This window comes from Triplophysa dalaica, chromosome 18 (genome assembly GCF_015846415.1).
Source record: "Triplophysa dalaica isolate WHDGS20190420 chromosome 18, ASM1584641v1, whole genome shotgun sequence".
Taxonomy (NCBI): Eukaryota; Metazoa; Chordata; class Actinopteri; order Cypriniformes; family Nemacheilidae; genus Triplophysa; species Triplophysa dalaica.
The window spans coordinates 6112717-6135556 of record NC_079559.1 but is presented as its reverse complement, the minus strand read 5'-3'; the positions used below and the strand labels follow the sequence as shown (position 1 = coordinate 6135556).

The 22840-nt window shown below is 38.3% G+C and overlaps 1 protein-coding gene across 1 annotated transcript; it reads right to left on the bottom strand.

Moving 5' to 3' along the window:
* Positions 1 to 996: 996 nt before the first annotated feature.
* On the bottom strand, positions 997 to 22379 carry qsox1 (quiescin Q6 sulfhydryl oxidase 1). The gene is made up of 12 exons (XM_056773414.1): positions 22050 to 22379; positions 20287 to 20387; positions 19036 to 19084; positions 18798 to 18900; positions 18390 to 18480; positions 17032 to 17177; positions 14926 to 15060; positions 14330 to 14459; positions 9465 to 9587; positions 8522 to 8660; positions 5858 to 6034; positions 997 to 2439 (listed from the first exon to the last, which is right to left on the bottom strand). The coding sequence occupies exons 1-12, from the start codon at positions 22336 to 22338 to the stop codon at positions 1547 to 1549; spliced, it is 2376 nt and encodes a 791-aa protein (XP_056629392.1). The 5' UTR covers positions 22339 to 22379; the 3' UTR covers positions 997 to 1546.
* Positions 22380 to 22840: the final 461 nt, after the last annotated feature.

Here is a 22840-nt window from a genome sequence, read left to right as displayed (position 1 = left end):
CGGATGATCAACATCATCAGTTCTTGAAATCATAATAGTGGATACACATTTACGAGCATCAAAGGAGAACAACAGGGCAAGAAAGAGAGGCAACAAGCAGACAGAGATGGGGACAAAAGGACTGAGTTTGGATTTCCAAGAAAACCCTAAAGCTCAAGATCACGCAATGGTGTCCTTCATCTGAGCCATAATCTGGAACACTTCAAAACCCTTGTCTTTCAGAGTTCCTTCTCAGATCCTCTCCCTCTGGGGTCAGAACCCCCTCCCGGGCACTGGCAACATCCAAGTGTGTGAGGGAAGAGGCCTTGAAAGCCGATTGCGTTTTAATAAAGTTTATTATCGGGTGGGGGCTAATCCCCGTGGTAATCTCCCGCAGACCCAAAGGAAAGCAGGATTACTCACTTGCTATAATCCCAATGAAATTGTTAGGATTTAGCTAGCAAAACACTCCAGATGGCAACAGGCTTGTTCTTCCACCCTAGGTCTGCTCACCCCTTCCCTGAGTACTCCTCGTCCCACGACACCCTTATACACAAAACCTGATCTATTCATTAAGACGAACACGCTGAGGACACCGATATGGTGAGTGATGCTAAGACTTTGGAAATGCTAAGAGGAAAGAAAAGTCAAACCTTAAATCAGCGTCATTCTATATCATGTTTACATATTGATAGTTTTTATACGTACAACTTCATTCCACAATATTTATTTTGACTTGTTGGCACACGTTTCACTTCCATTTTCATTTGGAGCAAGTCATTGTCTGACAGTTTTGTAGCTGTTACACAAAGTTTGTGCATTAGTTACCATCCGTAACAAAGAGAAATGGAGCCATTGACCTTTTACGGTTTCATCAATGTGTAAGTGCAGCAATGGTCTAAAACGTTTGTCGATTGTGTGACACACACTAACAACAAGTTCCAAGAAAGCGAAAAAGAGACGTACCTGATATCATGCCAGAACAAACATCTGGAGTTCAAAAAGGACAAAATTAGGAAGATTTTAGTAAAAATAATTTTATTGGATTTTACGTAAAACAAATCACATCATTTAAGTAAGAATAAGTTTAGTTCTTGCATATTTGAAAACAGTGATGTTCATGATTATTTGACCGGTTTCATCTCTTAAAACACAGAAGGGTAAAATCAATTATTTGATCATAAAAGGCACAAGGAATAGACATCATAGGAGACTACACTGAAATAGTCAATTGGTGTCTATATTCAGAACAAGAAGTTTTTCATCGTAATTTCAAATTTTATTAATATGATACAAAATTGCTAATGCTTTAAAACAATGTTTGCTGCCTTAGCTCAAAAATGTAACATTTCTTCAATAAGTGGTCATGTAATTTTGACAGAAAAAAACAGACCACGTGCAGTCCTTCATGGACAAATACAGGATCCATGAAACAGGTGTAGGAATTGTCTTCATGATACCCTCTTATTTACCATCAAATTAAAAACAGCCGAAGCTGTCAAAACTCTGCAACAGCCACAGCTTATTAGACTTGATATACAGAAATTCCACCTTTACGTTGTGACACCTAAGGTAGAGACACCTTAGCACGTCGCAGTTTAACCCTCAATTTAAAATACTTATACATGGCTATCAGAAACATGGAAGAGAGAAGATACAGCAGGAGACACAAGCTCACATCTAGTCTTGAGAATCCCACACTAAGCAGTGACATCCAATGCTTGTTTTGGGGTCTGGGGTACGGCTCTATCCTGACCCCAACACCGAGGTTCTGTTCCTGATTGCCAAGATCTCGCTTCACCCTCCAATCTCTCTCAAACTGGAAGTCCTCCGTATCATCCTGCTTTTGTAGACTCCTCTGTCGCACCACACTGGACATGGACGCAACACTACGAGCTTTAGCTTTAAAGTGTTGATTGACAAAGGAGTCCAAGTCTACTATGTCCTCCTGAGTCTTCTGTAGCTTCAGGCCCACAATTCTTGGCTTGCCTGGGGACTGCTCCCGCTTCTGCTCTCCCTGTGGCTTCTCCCAAGGTTTCCGGTTAGGGGTCCGGCCCTTTCCGTCAACCCCCATTCCCTCCATCCCGACAGGGTACTGCTCACCAGCCTGTTCCTCCAGGGCCGGTTCTTCCTCCTCCTCTTCCTCCTGTTCCTCTCCCTGAAGTTCTTCGGTCGGAGAAGCAGGATAAATGTCTCGAGCCCTTCTTTCTGCCCCACGGCCTGCTTCATTCTCCATCCGTGCGGCCGTGAGCCTGTTTCTCTGATGGATGAGAGCTTGGGTCTCGTCCTGCATGTAGTCCGATAGGATGCGATCGGAGGAAAAGTAGTTTTGGAGGAAAGCAGACACCTCCTCCTGCTTCCAGCTGTGCTCGCCGGTCCACTTCACACTGTGACATTTGGGACACAACTCTGGAGGCGGCCACTGAATCTTGGGGAAATGTGGGTCTTCGCTAAGATCTCCTGTGTGAAATAAGAAAATAAGATAATGTCACAAATGGGCTAATCTCATTTATAAATGCTGAGATCCTATTCAAAAGATGCAATCTGTTACCTTTTTGGTTAAACAATGATCAGTTATTGAGCAAGTACAAAAATATTTGTGCTTTCTTTGTGTGACAGGCCTGAAGACATGATCAATAGGCCCGTGGGTTTTCCCGGTGGGAGGATCATGAAGATAATAGATGAGGTTGAAGTGGACAAGATCTGCGAATGCACGTGCGATCTCTTTACACCCACCATGAACATGCCACCATCTCCAAATTGAATGCGAGAGCCGGCACCTCTGGGCTTCAGCTTTCCCTTTAATGAATTACTATTCTTTCTCTCTTCAGATGTTTTGCTTTCCTCTCCCTCCCCCCAGCGGCACCCAGACGGTGGCATCCACTAATAAATTGCTTGTGGCGGATGTCGCGGGACGCTCTGGCACTGGTTAGTTTACATCCCCCCATCTCTTACGCAGATTAATCTGATGTATATATGCATGTGTGGACGTACTCTGCATACCGCACTTTACATAAGAGATACATCAATTTTACTACGCGTCTACGGGAACCCAAAGGTCTTCGCACTTCGTTCCCTGACAGCACTCATATCTGGTGCCTACGGCGATTTTACTTTTAATCATGGATCCGCTCGGCGCAGGGGTGACTTTCGCTGTAGCCCTGTTCATACTGATACAAAAGCCTGCCGGGAGAGCGCATTAATATTCATGAGCGTAAATAGAGACAGAGCTGTCACGCGGGACAGTCGGTGTGAGCGTGAGTGAATGCGAGTGCCGAAAGGTGGGCGGGGCTGCTGCGTTTAGAGAAACAAGTACTTGGGAAGGAGGAGGGGATTACACAACTGTTTAAGTCGCCGCTGGATGAACGCAAAACAAACATATAGGCTAATCCTTTCCTTGGAATTTTCAAAAGACTGGTGGTGGTGGGACAGAGGAAGACAGTTAACAAGGGGATTTGGGGAATGGCACCGTATTTGTACTTCCACCTATTTGTAGTAATGTACACAGCTATTATATTTTAAAGATATATATTTACATTTAGGCATTTAGCAAACGCTTTTATCCAAAGTGATGAACACTATAAAGCTACTTACTATAGGGTGGCAATTATATAAAAGGTGCTATAACAAGTTAACAGGTTTCAACCATGTTAGACAATACCTGCTGAGAGAGTAACATGTATTTTATAAAGAAGAGCAATTAGCATGTTCCTGTCATGCATTCATTTTTTTATATTGCAAGAGATGCGGTTGACTGGACTGAAAACCCACAACACCCTAACAACCACCAGCACACCCTAGCAACACCCTGACAACCACCCAGCACACTACAGACCACTTTGCAAGATGTAAACAATAGCACGTCAGGTTCATTTTTTTATTTTAATATATAATTACATTTAAATAAGATTTTCGTTTAACATTTTGATTGGGTTTTAAATGCTCTGTTGGTTGAATTTCGTTCAAATGTTTGTGTAGTGTTAAAAACTGGTCTTTTGGGCCAAAATTGTTTGCTTTCAAAGTGGTCTACACAGTAAAAAACCTGTAAAAAATAAAGGGAAAAATTCATACTAGTTTTTCTTGTAAATTAGCAGTCTTTTTCTGTAATTTGAGCTTTTAACCGTATTTTCACTCAAAAGAAATCCTGAAAAAAAAACTTACATTTTCTGGCCGCTGGGGAGCCAACCGTAAAATAAATTTATTTGACATAAAATTAGGTTTTTCTTGTAAATTCAGTCTTTTCTCTTCTTGTACTGTATTTCACAAACGTAAACAATATGGTGAAATAAACGTTTATATTATGCATGAAAAGATTGTAAAAGAAAAACAACCACCCATCACACTATAGCAGCACCCCAGCAACCCCCCGACGACTACCAATAACACCATAGGCAGTGATTTTCCAAAAATGTATAGAAAAATAAAATGCATAATTTATTCCCAAATACTAAATGAATGTCATTCACAGACATAACCTGCTTACTATTTTTGTATAAAAGAAATTATACAGTACAGAACAATGCGGAATATGCTGAGTCCACTCTGAACGAAGGGAGAATACAACATAAAAGCTTTGAAAAGATAAATATATTTATCCTCTGTAGATGCTTTTCCTTCGACAAGTGGCAGCAGAGAAGCCTGTTGCTTTGGCCCTTGTGCCATTTAAATTAATTGTGCAGCAGTGATACTAATAAGCCACTATTCATGCCTGGTTAACTGTGTGTGTGTGGGAGGGACCTACTAAAGAGGCACACGATCAGGAGGAGGTGCTTCCCTCTGGGGAACAGCCAGAGGAACAAAGAGTGGGAGGGGGAGGAGGAGTGCCACCCACCTCACACACACACGCACACACAGACTGTGTTAACCACTTGAGCCAGAGATTACAAAGCAGTGGATGGCTTGATGCTGCCGTCACGGCATGTGCCACCTGCTATCGTGGACGTCTGGGGAATAAAGGGCCGCGTGCCCCTGGCAGGAGACACTGTCGCTATATCAATTGTCAAGCTGAGGAAACGACTCCCTTAGGACAACAGAGACAGCAAGACCTAATCAGCCGAAGTGATGGGGGACCCGGGACCACTGCAGAGCCGTAGTGAGACACAAGTGGGACTTTTGTCCAATTATTCATGACTTCGTGGCTTGGAAAGGGACAGACGCTAAAGAGCCAGGAGACATCAAATGGGGACAAACAAATGAATTAACCAAGTGTGAAGAAAAGCACCTAACTCCCTTTATAGCCCTTATGGACAACAACCATGCGAGTTGTCAAGTTGTCAGAGAGATAACTGAGACTTTATTTATGAAATGTCAACTACGTAGCAAGTTGTTAGTAAACCGTTGAAATGGAAAATTCTAGATTAAATAGCAAGGTACACATTTTTTTTACTTTAAACTTTAAAGGAACACCAGAGGGTGTTACAAACAGAAAAAGGGATTTAATTGGAAAGAGAGACAGAGAGAGAGAGACAGAGAGATGTGGATGGAGGAGGACAGGACAGCTGGTGTCTGCTCAGAGGATCGCAGAATTAAAGGGATTTAAATGGAAGCCGCTGCTCTGGAGTGGAAAAATCCGTCCAAAACCTCCTGGTGTGCTCTCCTCTTTTCTCCTTCTCTATGAGCAGTAGTAACTGGATTGAACAATATCTCAAGCGTAGACATGAAGCAACTGTTTCTGTTGTGCACATTCTGACAATGCATTTATTCAGAGGTGCAGCAAATGTAGTGTAAATGGTAAGCGTGCAGTCAGAGCTAGTTAAAAAATTCTATACATACAATGAACACTGAAGGCACAAATTAACATAAAAGAAAAAGTGCCAATTGGTTTAAAATGTATGTTAAAGTTACCATACGGTTCTATCGTACATGTTAAAACACCCACCTGCCAAGCGGTTGTTGACACGGTTGTGTTGAAACCACAGCCAGAGGACGGCAGCAGATAGTGAGGTCACCTTATTCATGTTCTCCTGAGCCATACTCTCAAAGTGAGTCGCGCACGTCCTGCAGCCGAAAAAACTTTTGATGTACCCTCTCATTGCCTGCAACACCTCCAGCGGGTCTGATATTGGCAGACAGAAAGAGAAAATAGAAAAGAAAGAAACAGCAAATTAGATAACATAAGTTTAAACAGTATTGGCACACTGTAGAGGACTATAGACGGTTTCTTTAGATACATGCATTTGGCCCGAAGTTAACTTCCGGTCTGTGTTTGGTATATACAGTAACTATTTATTTTAGATTTATATTCATATTTTATTGTACATTAATTATATTTAAAACTTCTCAACAGTTATTGATGCTTTGCAGAGATCTACCGGAAATGAAGTTAAAAGGATAGATCACAATTTTTATAATGCTGTCATCATTTACTCCCTTCCGATTGTTACAAACCCTGTATACATACATTTTTTCTGAAAAACACAAAGAAAGATATTTGAAAGAATGTCAGAAACCAAACAGATCCCATCTCCCATTGGCTCGCATAGTATTTATTTTCTATAGCAGCAAATGGGGTGAACAACCTGAGGGTGAGTAAATGATGACAGAATTTTTGGTGAATTATCACTTCAAGCTCCATGCTTTATCAGCTACCAGCGATCTGGATATGATATATCATAAGTGATATATCATATTGTAGTAGAGTAGGCGGGGCGAGACCGTGGTTCGAGTCAGGTGAGTAATTGTGAATTAGCGCCAGCTGTGCGCTAATATTTATATGGGACCATATAAAAGGAACGAGCGACCGGACCGTCGAAGAGAGAGGACCGGGCCCGAACTTATGTTAAGTTTATATTTATGTTCTTGTGTTTTGTATTAATGTCTTGTTCGCCGGTGGTCGTCCGTGAGGGGCCGCCGGCTGTTATATTACTTTATTAAATGTTTTGAATGTTTGCCGGTTCCCGCCTCCTTCCTTCCTTTTAATGAATCGTATTACACATATATATTTATTATAGTAAATATATTATATAACATATTACATAAATATTTATATGTATATATATATATATATATATGTGTGTGTGTGTGAAATATATTATTCATCATATATTATATTATGTATATATTAAATATATTATTCAATGGGGATTCAAGTATAAAAGTGCTTGCCAAAAATATAAATAGTGAACAAAGAATTGTTATGAAGACAGAATATCACAATTATGGCAAACCTGACAAAACAGAAATAAATAAACTAGAATTAAAAATGAATGCTATGAAACACAACACAGAGTTTACAAACTTCCCAACCTACTGACCCTAGATTTCCTTACACTAATCTACACAAACCTACTCTTTTAAACCCCGCACATGTTAAAGACAGGCCACAGCGGACAGCATTAGTTAGAGAGGTCTCAGGATTCTCTGTGGGTTACTTTAATGCTGTGTTTACTAGTACACCGGACCTTCTTTCTTTCTGTTTAGCTGGTGGACACAACCATAATCCAGTGCCTTTACAGTGGACAGATGGAGACACCATCCCTGCCCTTCCATCTGCAGGTTACATGACCCCCCGTCCATCCCGTCGCTCACACAAACACGCATCTGCACGCAGATTCCCCCTGTCCTTCCGCCCGCTGTAAGCTGCTGGATTAAGTGTTAGTGGAGGAGCTGTGTTCACTGGGTCTTATATTAACCCTTCCAGTTCTAATAATCTAAACAAATCCCGCTCTCTTTTACCCGTAAACAATTACTTCCCCGGCAGCAAAACAGATCCTACACACAACAACTTCCTGGAATGTGACATTCTGGTGTGTATTCGTGTGAGGTGAAGATTTTTAAACAAAATGCTTGAGAAAGCCCTCAACGAACACGGACTCAATAGAGATGCTTGCCGGCCTTCTCCACACAATAGACGAGGTCTTGGAGGATGTGGCAGAAGACGGCCCTTAAGTTGGAGGTCATCGAAAGGCCAAAATGAGCACTCGACACAGCTTTTAATTTATGTGTGCTTCAAATATTTAAATCTATTTACAAGATTACCATCTTTGGCTCAACAAAGGTGAAAGAAATCAGTCAAGGGTCACATACCTACTGAGTGATGTTTCATTGATTCAACTAAGGAGTGAGATTGAATATAAGTGAAGCTTTCAGCAAAAACATCCTAATATTTAAATCTACAGTAGTTGCCAAAAGTGATGTCCGGAGGTCATGTTTGTACAATATTTGGTTAATGCCTGCTCAGGTTTGATTAAAGGTGTATAATAAAAAACTGAGGAAACCCAACCGGGTCAAAAATAGGATGTAATTTTTGACTATATAACGAATACCATACATTGTGCTTATTGGCGGTGTGACGAAGACAAAGTTGATTCCCAAGACTATAAATCTAAAATTCCACTTTCTTATGTAAAAGAAATGTGTAGTGTCATAGGGTCAAAGATACCAGAAGACTGTAGTTTCAAATCCCTCAAGATATTATCCATCGAATGATGTCTAAAGAAATGTCTTTCTCAGTCTGGGATATCCCATAATAACTGTTGTAAGTCGCTTCACTATGAATATTGTTAACAGTATGTACTAAATAACACTGTGAGGCTATTAATACCTGAATCATCAATTTCTTTAGCCTGCACTGTGAGGACATGGAACAGGTTCCACACAGAGCAGGGGTAACCACGGTAACGGGCCTGAGACCCCTGGCAGCCCACCCATCGCACTTCTTCTGGCAACACAGCGTCACTCGTCTGAAAACATACACACACAAACATTGTCTCAATTGACTTGTGTTGCACTTAGAAAACAAGAATCAATCAAAGTCAATCAATGTTGTTTTCAGTCACTCCTCAGATGAAGTGATATGGGTATTGCAATTAAAACCGGTATGAGTGTTCAAACTTAAATCACTTCCCGTCATATTTCATACATGACTGAAAATAGAAATAACAACCCGTCTCAAATTGCATTGAATTCTTTGGTGTGGCTAGGAATAAATCCAGTTCTCTGATTGGCCAGTTTCCTGTAGGCCAAATCTCAATGTCACTCAGCAGTTGATTGGTAGGTGTGTCTATAAGAGGCAATGATCTTGATGACATCGCGCATTTCCTTACAGGACTGCTTCCTACTTTCTCATTGATTCATTGATTGGGCGGCTAAAAGCTAATGATGTCACTAACTAATCCACAGTGCGTATGGTGTATAGGTATGTGAACTCAGGTCAACATTATAATACTCTTGTTAAATAAACACAGTGTAAACAATCAAACGTTTATGCATGTTTTATCAAGTCGCATTTTATGTGAAATTAAAACGGCTTGAAATTGTGCGTCTTTTTATTAATAAATGTATTGACAGTATCCTAATACTCTGACCTCATGACCCACATCTAAATGGAGAAATATGTACATCAACGTATTGACAACTTTATTTACCTTGTCAAACGATGCTTGACTATTTCATATGTCTGGGTGCTAGAATCCATTTATTGTTGTAACACTCGTGTTTATACATACAGTAGGTAAAGAAAACCAAACATATGTTTTGAGACTAACCTGTACAACACTGTCCAGCACATCTCTAAAATCGCTGTATTTGATGTCTGTGCCCTTGTGTTCTTGTAACCAGCTGTCCACAGCCTTCAATGCACTCTTTACAGATGGACGACCTGGGAAATACTAGACAAACAAAATATTTTTTAAAATGACTGACATTACAATCTTCTGTGGGGTTTACTGTACCAGGACACACACACGGACATACAATAAAATCGGCAAACACTCTATAATGTTTAATATCAACAGGTAATGTACAATAAAATATGAACATAAAAGATTCAATTTGTATCTGTATTTGCTATTCATTTATTTTTGTATCTGAATGTAAATTAATGATTTATAATTACTAATAATATGAATAATGTGATAATATACGGATTAATAATAATATAAATAATGTAATAATATATTAATTATTGTTGCCAATGATATGTTTATTGAATTTGTAACGGTTAAGTTAGACTGTTTTTAAATCATTGGAAACTTTGGAAAGATGGGGAATGGTTGGATGTTGTTTGGTGGTTGTTGGGGTGCATTTACATGTGTTTTTAAAAAACAAAAAAAAATGTTGAACTATGCATTTATGTTTGTCCTCATATGGTTCGTCTTTTTTGAATGTTCACATAACTGACCTTGAATATCAACAGGTGTAAGCAATTGAAACTATGTTTGAATCAATACTTACTGGGTTGTTGTCTTTGTGCATGTGTTAATACCTGATTAAGATCTTAAATCTTTTTTTTTGTAAATAAAGGGAGAATTACAGTGTGCAGATCTTCTCTTTATTATTGGATATACTTTTTAGTCTACCACTAAACCACGTTGGATGTACGTACTTCGTTCTCTTCTATAATATACTAATTATTAATTATATAGCTAATGTTATAATATATGTAATAATAAAAACTGTAATAAAAATATACAATATTTAATATTAAACTGAAAAGAAAATGTTGGTTATGCTTTAAAACGCAACATTAAGTTATTAGTGTTAAGAAGTGTGTGTATCTGAGATTTTAGTAATGACCAGCGCAACTCCTGTGGCATGAGAAAACGGACAGATTCAATGGCCCTGGATGGACGCCAGTGCTGACCTTACAATTCTGTGTGTGAGCTGGGGCCACAAAGCCAACGCTAACACTCCGTCACGGCCCCATAAACAGCCACATTACAGCAAGCCAAGGCTTGTGCGTGTGTGTATGTGTGTGTTGAGGGCCCACAGGATCCCAGAGGTGCACCTTTCTTTGATTTGTGCCTCTGCGTCTTTTCAATTTCAATGCGGCCATCTGTTCAGCATGGTGTGGCCTTCTATTCATCACCCTCTAACAGGATCTCTATTAAAACGCAGCTCACTTAAAAAGGCCTTGCAGAGATTTACTTAACCCCAACGCCCCTCTCCATTCTGATTTGTTTCCGTAATCTGGGAGATTCGGCCATTGAGAACGCAGCCAAGGCGGAAAGCTAGTAAGAGCAGCACAGGTGGAAAAAAGAGTCTTTCCCTGAGCGCGTGACATCGAATAGATCCGTGCGCCGGTCTGGCCTCAAACTAGTGTGAAAACCTCATTATCCAACATGGATCGTTCAGATGAAAGACATTGTTTAAACATAGGAGAAAACTCTGCAACCAGAACAACAAAGGGGATGTGAATAACTCTCTGGGATGCTGGATAGTGAACATGTTCTTATAGGGACACTACCCAAGTATCAACTTATTTCAGTATCAACTTAAGCTCAGACGAAAAAAATAAACGGATGAGACGATGGTTAAAATGACATCAAGAGGGAACATGGAGCTATTCACCGAATTAAGATTGTAGAAGCAAACTCATCTGGATCAATGGGATAAATCTGATGAGAAATGTTAGAGTTCATATTGAAATCTTAAATATGATTGACTTTTGAGTGTAGACAGAAGATTTGAGCTCAGTTTGTGACATTGTTGAGATCTGAAACTAACAAGATAAATATTCAAGAAGATTTAAGCAAGATATTAAGCTTTTGAGACTCATTAGAGAGAGAATTTCTGATCTCATGACCTCAACAGAACATGTTTTCTGACAGACCATCGTTTTCATCCGAAGTTGCGAGTTTAACAGCATGCTGTCAATCATAAGAGTATATATAGCCTCTGCATATTCCATCTACCAAAGGAGTCATATATAGATCAAAAACCACAAACAGCCCTTTCCAATCACTGTCCTTACTACTCCAGACCCCCACCCTCCTCTCATCCTCCCCTCCGGACCATGACAATCCACCTCACCCAAGCAATATGTCATCTCCAATCCGATTAGTATCAGCATTCTACAAACCACAGTCTCGCTGTGAAGGTAGAGGTTCAGAAGAGCGGGCATCTGTCGGCGCTGAAGAAGCGCCGGGTTTAATCCTTGCCTTGCTCGTCCTATGGGACCCATATGCAGGTTGGCCGTTATAAAACCCTTTAACTGTTCCCTTGTTATCATGGTGTGAATGAATGACAGGTGCTGGTTGTCCATAAGACTTAAAAAAAAGTTCAAAACAGGGGTTTTGCATTTCAGAAAGTTGTTTGAAAAAATTAAAATGCAGGTGCCTTTACAGTCTGTCATTTCTCGTGGTCATGAAAAGTCCATTAGGTCACTCTTCTATAAAATATGGAGCTTGGAATTCAAATTGCCTCACAATTCTTTTTTTATTCTCTCTCTTTTACAAGGCGGGAAGCCTCTTTCAGGAAAAAAGGATAAAGACGGTTAATCCTAAAACCTCTTTGTAATGCTCTCATGTTTCTAAGATCCACTCCTTAAATCCTGAAATACAAATTCTGGTTCAAATAAATCCGGATTGGGCCATGAGTCTCTATGAGTAACAGCGTAACCGAGGAAAACACGAGCATGTCTATAATAACTAAACCCTCACTAGTAAGAAAATGAAAGAAATTAATATATTTTAGTTCACATTAGTTCATGGTCTTGGAAAGCAAAATCAGTTGTGCACGTGAGCTTCATATACAAACCCAGTACAAATAATGAATAATGTGAAGAACACTGATATACAGACAAACCATCTATTATTTCAAAATATGAATGTAGACAGATTAAAAAATTATTACATAAATAAATGCATTAAAAAACAAACTTGTTCCTTTATGCATCAGGCAAATGCTTTTATCCAAAGAACAACATATTCTATAATAATTCTTGTGTTCTTTTGGAACCAAACCCTTGACCTTGGCACCAGAAACACCATATTTTGCATTTATTTATATTACCTTAATTCTCAAGTGCATGGGGTCTAAATATAACTTTCTCCCAAACACAAAAAAGCCAGATAAAGGTTCAATGTATAAGGACAGGTTGTGACATCTGCAAGATAATCCTATTACACCAGTCTGCATTCCAAGCATCTTATTCTCAAAAACCTGCAACCAACCTTTCAGTTTCTAACACTCTGTGTAGCTCAATCACAGAAACTGTGTGTGTGTAACATCTGTGCCTCCAAGCTTGTTCCTCCCTGCCATCATTAATCTCACCACGCTTTACTTTAGTGGGGTTAAACGCTTCCTCTTCACAGAGTGTCAATTAATGCAGCCGGCGTGTCTGTTTAACAAGGCAGCTCAAAAGAGCGGGCCAAAAACAGCAAGGACACTCTGAAGAGGCAGGTCTAAAGCTGGAATACCAGAGGGAGCTGGGAATATTGACAAAACTAACCACAGTTAATGGGAGGCCTGCCCGGGGCCCCCTCCGCTGCTCCAGGCATCTGCGTAAACTTTCCCCAGAGAGCCCTAAATAATCACAGAGATTGGCAGTGCTGGACGGACGCAAAGCCAGCGAAAGGTCATTGTTTTGGACCTCATCAAAGAGATCCACAGCACGCGTCTGGCCCGGTGGAGAACAGAATGATTTTTTTTGTGAATTTCACAAAAGTTTTATTTCGATTTTTTATCAAGAAATTTTATCAAAAAATTTTTGTAATGGCAATGTTGAAATGGCAAAAACCTTTTTTGGTCCAACAAATAGCCTACAGTACACTTTCTTCATGTAAAATACATATTTCATTTTTTTTACAATTTTGATGTGAAATATAAACTGTATTTTTATTTGTGCAACCCACCAGTTCAGAATGTACAATGTGAGTGTAAAAATAAATAAATGAGTATACTATGAAAAACAATATTAATATATTGAACAGAAACACTTATAAAGCTCAATAGTCAATATACCATAAAATCAAATAAATTTTCAGAACTGTTGTAAATGGTTTTGCTTACTATTCATTAAGCACTGCAATTCCTACATAAACCATTTAGATTTTACTTTAAAAAAAACATTGTCAATATAAAGTCACAATAAAAACCCAAGAAAAGGGTTATTGTTCAAAGCTTTTGAAAAAAGTATTGATGCTATATTGATGCACATAATTGATGCTATAGTGCGTGCAGAAGTACCCTGAATGATCTGTTGAAGATTTGACAACCGGTGTATTTTTGTCCTTTATGAGGGCGTCCATATACAATGAATGCGGGCCAAGACAAAACTATAAGGGTGATCCTCAGCCCCGATACATTAGTGTAAAGATACGTTCTGGAACCACATTCTGGGTTGTCCTCCTGACAAAGTCCCCAAACTGAGTCTAATATAATTTCACCCCAAAACATCTGAATGGCCATATATTGAGTTTTTCCTGAAAACCATTATGATCTTACCAATCATTTAGAGCCACAAATGCATACAATTTCTCTGCTTATCTACAAGAAAAAGACATCTTGGATAGAAAACGTCTTAAGAGTTTGACGTATCTCCCTCTAGTGGTTGGTCTGCCGAAGTTTTTTTTAGCCTCAGCTGTTAGAACTGCCCTGACAGAGAATAGTATGTTTAGAAGTGACTCACCTTAGCCAGCACATAGATGTACTTTTTAAGAGCAGTCAGATGAGCTCCAGTAATGTGGATGTGAGCAGCCAGCTCTACGCGCAGAGAATAGTGGAGAGCTGATTCCAGATCAGACATATAAACACGTGTCCTAAATACGCACACAGACCACAGTGTGTGCCATTACAATCATATTAATAATGATCTTTTATAAGAAAATTGTATTTAGAAAACATTACAAAAAACAGTAGAAGGGTCAAAATAAAGATATAACCATCAATCCTAAATTTAAAAAAAATTAGTCTTTATAATATGCAAAAATCGTTCCTTAGAAAAAAAAAACATCATGACATTATACAAAGCTTAAAGATGTGAAGCTTAAAGATAATTTTTAACTGCTTTCAAGTTGGATTCATATGTTTTTACTCATATTTTAAAGTGCGTCAACAAGTCTGATATGAATTATATAATAATTGTATAACAGTAATGGCAACTCATATAATTATATCACATTATACATCATACAATTAAATGAAATCACATTATTATGTGTAACAAAACGAGCAGTTTTGTTGATACGCCTAAACGGTTGATTCAAATGGTTTGTGTGCACTAACTTGTTAAACGGCCTCCACTCCTCTTTGGTTGAGTTCTTGATGAGATCAACGATGGGAGTTTTCACTTTGCCCGTCCTCACAACTCCCGGCAGCCTCTGGAGGGCATACGAGTAGAACACACGTGCTTCATTGAGCCTATGGGGAGAGAGAGAAATAAGTAAACACCACTTTAACTGTGACAAAACAGACAATCTGAAACGGCCATCATGTTTCCAGACTCCAAAAGAGTTCAGGGTCCATGTTTACAGAGTAACAGCTTGTTGACTCGAAATGTAAGTGTAAGGGTTAAAGGGATATTTCAGAGGCAAAACAACATTTCCCCATGTTTTACTCACCCTCTGAATATGACTTTCTTCTTGAAGAATAATGTAGGTGAAGTTATCATACTACTTCCAAGGCGTCGACATTTTAAAGCTCCAAAAAGTGCATCCATCGATCAAAGAACTGCTCGTCAAACAGAGCCGTGTCGAGCAGTTCTTTGATCGATGGATGCACTTTTTGAGCTTCAAAAATTCGACAGCCATTCACTCCCCTTCTACCGCTTGGAAGTGAAATGATAAGTGGTATTATAACTCCGACTGCATTATTCTTCAAGAAGGAACTCAGTGAGGATGTATTGAGGTCGAGTAAAACATGGGGAAATTTCGTTTTGCCTCTGAAATAATCCCTTTAAATTTATCCCTTTAGGATTAGACGCAGAATTATTCCCTAATAAGTGATCTAAAATTAATAATACAAAGAAATTTAATACATGCTATTTTGTATCATTTTTGCTAATTTATATTATACATTTAAATAAATATATCAATAAAAATGTATAATTAATAATTAATTTAACTCTTTTTAGATTATATATATATATATATATATATATATTACAGTGTATATCGTAGAATCGTATCGTTTTTCATTTGTGTTTCGGAATGTATTTCTATTACAAGTACATCTCACTTAAAATTCTCTCCGCTCCACTATCATCCATTTACTTTTATCCTTAGATGAACAGATGGTGGGTGTGGTGTGCTGATGAGATGTCATTTCTGATCATTAACCTCTTCACTAACCCTGACAATCAAACAATAAACACCGCTGTGCATTCTTGGGTCTCCAGCACAGGAGGACACAAGGCCCCTCATCTATCCAGTCTTCAATCAACCCTCACTGGGGAGATACTGGAAGTGAAGAGGGTGTGGCGCAGGAGGTCCCCAGGGTCTGTCGGCATGCTTCCGAGAGCAAGGGGACCGGTTCGCTCAGGGTGATGTGGAGATAGCGTGCGCGTTCGTGAGTGTACGTGTGTTTGTGCATGCTACCCAAGATCAATCACGCATTCAGACCTGACGAGACGCCATCTGTTGTTCTGTAAAGCAGGGAATGTTTGGCAGGTGAAACGTAGAGATGGAGCACTATTGTTTCGACGTAGAAGATTAAAATCTGCCTCAGCACACACACCCCATCAAGGGGAAATGGAACATAAACCAACCATAAATCATTTCTCTTTTGCATCTGTTGTGTAAAGGGCTTCAAGCTCATGCCAAGTTATTTTTCTCGAATAAGCATAACAAAGCAAGAAACGCTCAGATTTATGCCCCTGGTTAGGAGCGATTATGACAGCGCAGTGATCTTAAATAATTGCATGTATTAAAATTCTGTTGTTTCATTAACGCAACCAGATGTTGTGGGACTCTTTCTGCAATTGCTAATGATTATAAAAATGAGAAAATGGGATCATCAAGCATATGCTAAATGCTTTATTATGAGAACCTGAGAGTAAGACACTATGTTGTAGAGGTTAGTCTTCTGGTTGAAAACAAAAAACATTGCACATGTTCACGCTTAAAGGAGCAATGTGGAGATTTTGGTGGCACCTAGCGGTGAGGTTGCGAATTGCAACCAATGGCTCACACCACTCCTCCATTTAGATGCACTACGGTGGCCGACACAGGACTAAGATGTTGTCACGTTTTCGTTTTTCGTTTTTAATTATATTGCATCTCTGTCAAAGATACTCCAAAAAATTACACCCAGCACCTTTAATTTACAAAGCAGTTACCATGTCATCGGCCTTGGTTTCATAAGAAATGACTGAATAAGGTCTGGAGAACTTACACTTTTAGTCTAGAGATGTTTCCAGACGAGTTGTACAAGTAACAGGAAGGAAAATCAGTCACATTAAACCTGGACACCAGACTTGTCTCCGTGTCCAAAACCCTTCGCACAGCTATGTTCTCATACTGCAATAAGTCCAACGTCACCTAAAAAGTCATCAAAACAGCAAACACACCAGCTTTACAAAGCTGAAGAAAAAACCTGAACTCATGTGCAATTTGTCACGCAAAACAGACCTGACAGGTCAAACAAACAGAGCAATGTTTCAGTAGCGCCAAAGAACCTCATTATTTAACCTTTTTTTGATAATTGCAATTAAAAAAAATGACTATAAATTAGCATATAAAACAACAGGGGTGAACAGAATATTATCAAGGATATATTGTACTTTTCACGTTACAATATTTCATCAATACATTTGACATGTTTTGTATATAAAAAAAAATCTTTCTTTTACTTAAAATACAGTAATATACATATTTAATGTACTTAAGTATTAAATGTATTAATGAAACGTAGTGAAGTAAAAAGAAAAAATGAATAGAAAATCATTTCTAGATGTATTGTGGTCATTCCAGTCCAGTTTCTATTGAATTTCAACAAAATCAAACCTCAGGAGTGACAAAATCATCAAACAGCAATATGAAAGACTGACAGCATTGCAAGACACATCACAACTGTCATGATAATCCAGGTTATCACATACACAAATAATAGTTAAACTTGTTCTAAATACATATACAAATAATAATGATATATTACTTTAAAGTGATTATGAACTTGTTTTCTTATAAATACATTCAGTGCATCTTTTCTGTTATTATGACCTTTATCTCCAGTTTTCATTTTCTGCATATTTTTATTTGAAATGTCGGAGAAATGTTGTTAGTAGTTCACAAAATGAAACAGAAAATTTAACATTTTACTTAAACAAACACCTATAAATAAATTTAGAAAAACTGAAAATGATTTGGACATTATTTTTTCCGCTGCTGTATAATGTTTCTAATTTAATGAAGTAACATGTTTCCAAACTACTTAAGTACTTTCCATCTCTGTTAAACTGGTGGGAGAAAGCGTCTTAACTCTAAACCATTTATCTGAACAGAAACCAATTACGGAAACACCCTGTTCCATGATTAAAAAAACCAACAAACATAATAACACCACCCACAGTAAAAAATGTACAGTTTCTATAGACAGGAGAGTTAAAGAGATTATAGATTGTTGATACATTGATACAAAACTACAATGTTACTGAGAGATCTGGTTTCTGCTTTCTTCTGACAGCAAATCAGTTTTTATTACAGAGCAAAACTGTTATGTTTCAGCTTTGTTTAACAGGCAGTTAGTCTTACCTCTCTTCCCACATAAGACTTTATTTTCTCAAACACAAGAGCCAGATGTTTGACACTGTTGGTCTGAAAGAAGCTGTCTATCTCTGCCTCACTGTCAAGACAAAATATAATAAAATGATGACCATTTCAGACATTTCCATGTTTGCTTTTTCTACAAAATCATTGACAAATGTCACCAAAATAAACTAGTTAAGTTGATGCAACAGAATATTTCAGTGCATCCATTTCCTTCCCTATTCCGTAAAATTGTCGCCACACAAAAAGCACACATGCTCACTCATCGTGACAAGCAAACAATACTATTTACATTACAAAGCTCACTCTTAGGTCAACATTGAGATCCTTCAGCCCTTTAACAGCACTTTTACGAATAAAGCTGTGTTTTAAGAAAGAAGGCTTTGTTTTAACCTTGCTGCCTCTAAAGGTGGACAAGCAGGTGGCCACATCTGGTCACGCGTTTCCAATTTCTCGATAATCTGGTGCCGAAGTCCTCTCACGTCCCTTTGGAATCCTGCATTGATATTAAATACAAAGTGAAGCCATCAGCTGTCATACACATCTTGAAGAGACATTTAAGGGGATAACAGTCCTTGGTTAAAATATTTCTGTAGGGCATACTGAGGGGGCACAAAAGACACATTTTTACCTTGGAACTCTTGCCCTCGGGTCGTATTGCCCGAGTAAGCAGGGAAGAACTGTGAAAGAGAGAGAGAGCAGTAAAAGTGCTGTCCGAGAACATTATTTACATGCACGCGGCCTCACTGACAGCTTTAGTCAACAGCTCTTCCTTTCAAATGACTCACAGATGTGGACGCTTCTCGCTCTTTCCCTTTGCAAGAATGACCACCTTATTTTACAAGAGAAAACTAAACCGACACAAAACGCCTAAACTGCGAAAGAACCTGAAGTGATGAGTTTCGAGATGTTTTTCTAATGATGGATGGGAGCTGACGGACTCAATCACATCAGTTAAAACTGGGCTCATATGCATGCCTGAACAATTCCCCCTGAATAAGATGAAGTCATCTGTGTGAAAACCTCCCTCGCCAAACTTTTGCACTCTGGATTAATGCAATAGGCCCATTCATAAATCGTTCAGGAAACCACTTTAGTGCAAACAAACATTTGCATAAGAATGGTTTAATGAATTGTGCACAATATGTGTTCTGCTAATTTTTCATGAATTAGGCACAATGAGTTCAGTCCAGTTGGAGAGTTACCAGTTTTGAAGACAAAGTGCGTACTGAATTTGAAAATGTCAACTGCGATGTACACATTTTTATGTTCAAAATTTATACTAGGGAATAAATGTACCCATTTCGCCCATCCCATAGTATTTATAGTATTTTAAAGTATTCACTTTTTAAATATGGTGGCTCCCGTGGCATCATGGTATAGAAAAGTGGCCAAATCTGATGCATTCTGAGAAATTTAGGCAGAAGCAGTAGACCAGCCAGGTATTTCTCACATGTTATTTTTTGTGCAATGAGATTTCGGACATTACACTCATTTTGCATACTATAGACCACTTAGGAAAACCTAAACAAAGCTGGTCCAGAAGAACTTCCTGTTTCAGTTTATGACTTTTATAACTGAATCAAAATGTCAAAGTAACATTTTTAAGATTTAATTATATATGTAATATTGAAAAATTAGATTGCAATTAAAGCAGAAGGGCTTCTGGACCACAGTGTTTACATCTTGTGAAGGGGTCTGTATAGGATGAAAGTTGGCGATTCTGGACACGGAGTATGTATAAAATGTGATGTATAAAATCACCATTTCTTCACACTTTCTGGGTGATTGTCAATAAAAGCATTGCACAAACACTACGTTCTTGTTTATCCCTTTATGTAATTCAAACAATATTTGCTTATGGATTGCAAATGCACACTACCTTTAGAGTGGGATATCCGGTAATTCCAAATCTGATACAAACTGGTCTGTTTTTTTCATCGGCACAATCAATCGCAGCCAGATCCACAGCAGGCTTCCATTCTACAGCAACAAAACACAAGACGTAAAGCTTATTAAAATGGAACCAGTGCAGAAGTTAAGTTTTTACCTAAATTATACAATTTTACTCATGTTTCACTGAGTCGGGCAAAATTTTGTCACAATCTGATTGTATTGAGTTTGTGGTTAAAAACAACTAAGTGTATATGGGCTGAAACTCTGCTAACCACCATGTCAAAGAGCATAAGGCACAACATAAGCAACAGCAGTGCTAACATCAATAAAGACCCAAGGTTCACTTTACATCATGCTCCAATAACCTTTGAAAAGGGGGACTTCCAAGCGGGGGAAAAATTTGCTGACAAGCAACTATCTGATGTTGTTACCTGAGATCACAACCTTGAATCTAGAGCAACAGAAACAGGAAAGAAGCTAAAAACATCTTGCTGTGGCTGTTTCAAAACCTAAATGAGTTCAAGAGTCAGGGCTGATGTTGGCCTACTGCGCCACAAGCTCAAAAATGCTCTCCAGCAGGTATCCATTTAGACTCATAGGGTAAATGTTTACTTAGTAGGTAGCTCACGATGGAGGCTCCCTACTGTACTGTCAGCTCATTAGATTACAAGATATTAACAATTTAAAGGAACAGTTTACGCAAAAATGTTCCGATACATTTCTTTGTTCTGATGACCACAGAGAAAGATATTTGGAAGAATGCTATCAACCAAACAGTTCTCGGCCACCATTGGCTATTATAGTAGGAAAATTGCTTTATGAATTGCTTGGTTGTGTTAAACACAAAATATATATTAAAGATTGTATGAAAAACAGACATGGGGCACTTTTGACAACCATTGTAATTTTTCCTACCATGTTGTCAATGGTGGCCGAGAACTGTTTGGTTTCAAGCATTCTCCCAAATATGGTTCTCAGAGTTCATCAGAAAAAAGAAATGTATACAAATTCAGGACAACTCAAGGGTGAGACAGAGCTTTTACCTTGGGATGAACTGTCCCTTTAAGGAGTTAAAAATGTTTCTTGTCCTTGTAAAGATTGAACACTATTTAAAATATGAATCATCTAAAATGTAAATATGAAAATTACTATGTTAAATTATTGAATTGAAATAATAGGTTAACTTAATAGAGTCATTACATAAGCAGCTCACTACGGAAACTGGTTCAGATGGTTTCATTATAAAGGAAGTGCCCTTAGAAAAATGATCAATTGTTTTATCATTGTAAAACTTATTTGGCAGATTTCTAAGCATTTGTATTACAAGAGTTTTACAACAGATATAATGGGTAAAATGTGTTTATTTGTAATGAGAAGGAAATGTATTGTTACTTTAATTGTACTGTTATTTATGTAGTAAAACCATGGTAAAATTTCGTAACCAGGTCGCCTCGTCAGGTAACTTATGTTTATCACATTATACAGCTGTCACTCCAGTGCAATGCTGCCTATTTGTAACTTTAACAACGATTGTTTTTAAATAAAAACAGTTTGCAAAACGCATCATAATTTCTGCAAATTACCACAGTTTTCAATTATCCATACACCTATGCGATTTTAACGGAAACTGCTGTTACCATGGCAAACTAACGAAAGATGGCAAAGTCCATCTGCTTTGCATGAGACCAGCAGGATACATCGTCCTCACAATGTATAAATTAAAGTAAAGTAACTTAGTTAAAAACACACCTTTGATATCCCTGGCAAGGCTTTTCCAAACGGTTGAGAAAGCGACACAGTGTCCGCACCACGTCGCGTAAAACTCCACCAGCAGAGCCGCGCTGGAGGAAAACAGCACAGAATCCACATTATCCGGAGATAAAACAACAATCTGATCCGACGAGCTGTACAGACCGGCGTCTGCAATGACAGGAAAAACACAAAGAAACGAAACAACAACACATAGGAAAGAGGTTACAGGCTTTAATAGCGTTTCTGTCACGTAATAAGACGTGGCACGGCCCCTAAGCCGCGCCATCTTTCCTTATATCAGCTCAGCTCAAACTAAACTATTAGAAAGTGATAGAAACTTTGCTGCGTCTGGTCACATGTTAAACTCCCTCCCATGTCAAATCTCTCTCTCTCTCTCTCTCTCTCTCTCTCTCTCTCTCTCTCTCATATTGTAGAATTTTCAATGACAAATTATAAAATCTTTCTATTATGTTTTTTCCCCTCGCTTTTTTATTCACAGATATGTTCATCAGTAAGACGTCTTGAAATGTAGTTTGTAATAAACAAGTCTTGAAATACACTATTTTAAAAAGTATGGTTTAATGGCTTATTTTTGTTTTCACTAATAACTATGCAAGTATAAACTGTACTGTAATCTCTGAGAAATAATAAACAGCAAACACTCTTACATAATTCACAATACAAACACAACAGGTATCCATTTTATTTATAGTGGTTCTTTGTATTTGTATGTTTATCCAATTACAATAGTGACGCTAAAAGTAAAAACCAGATATATTATATATTTT

Bases quoted from the DNA above. Each gene is read 5' to 3' on its own strand.
- qsox1 (XM_056773414.1), bottom strand. From the start codon at position 22,338: ATGGCGCGGCTTAGGGGCCGTGCCACGTCTTATTACGTGACAGAAACG. The intron at 18,901-19,035 runs GTAAAAATGTGT...ATATCAATGCAG, and splicing joins CCGAGGGCAAGAGTTCCAAG to GATTCCAAAGGGACGTGAGA. The intron at 9,588-14,329 runs GTGAGTCACTTC...TTGTTTGTCTAG, and splicing joins ACATCTATGTGCTGGCTAAG to TATTTCCCAGGTCGTCCATC.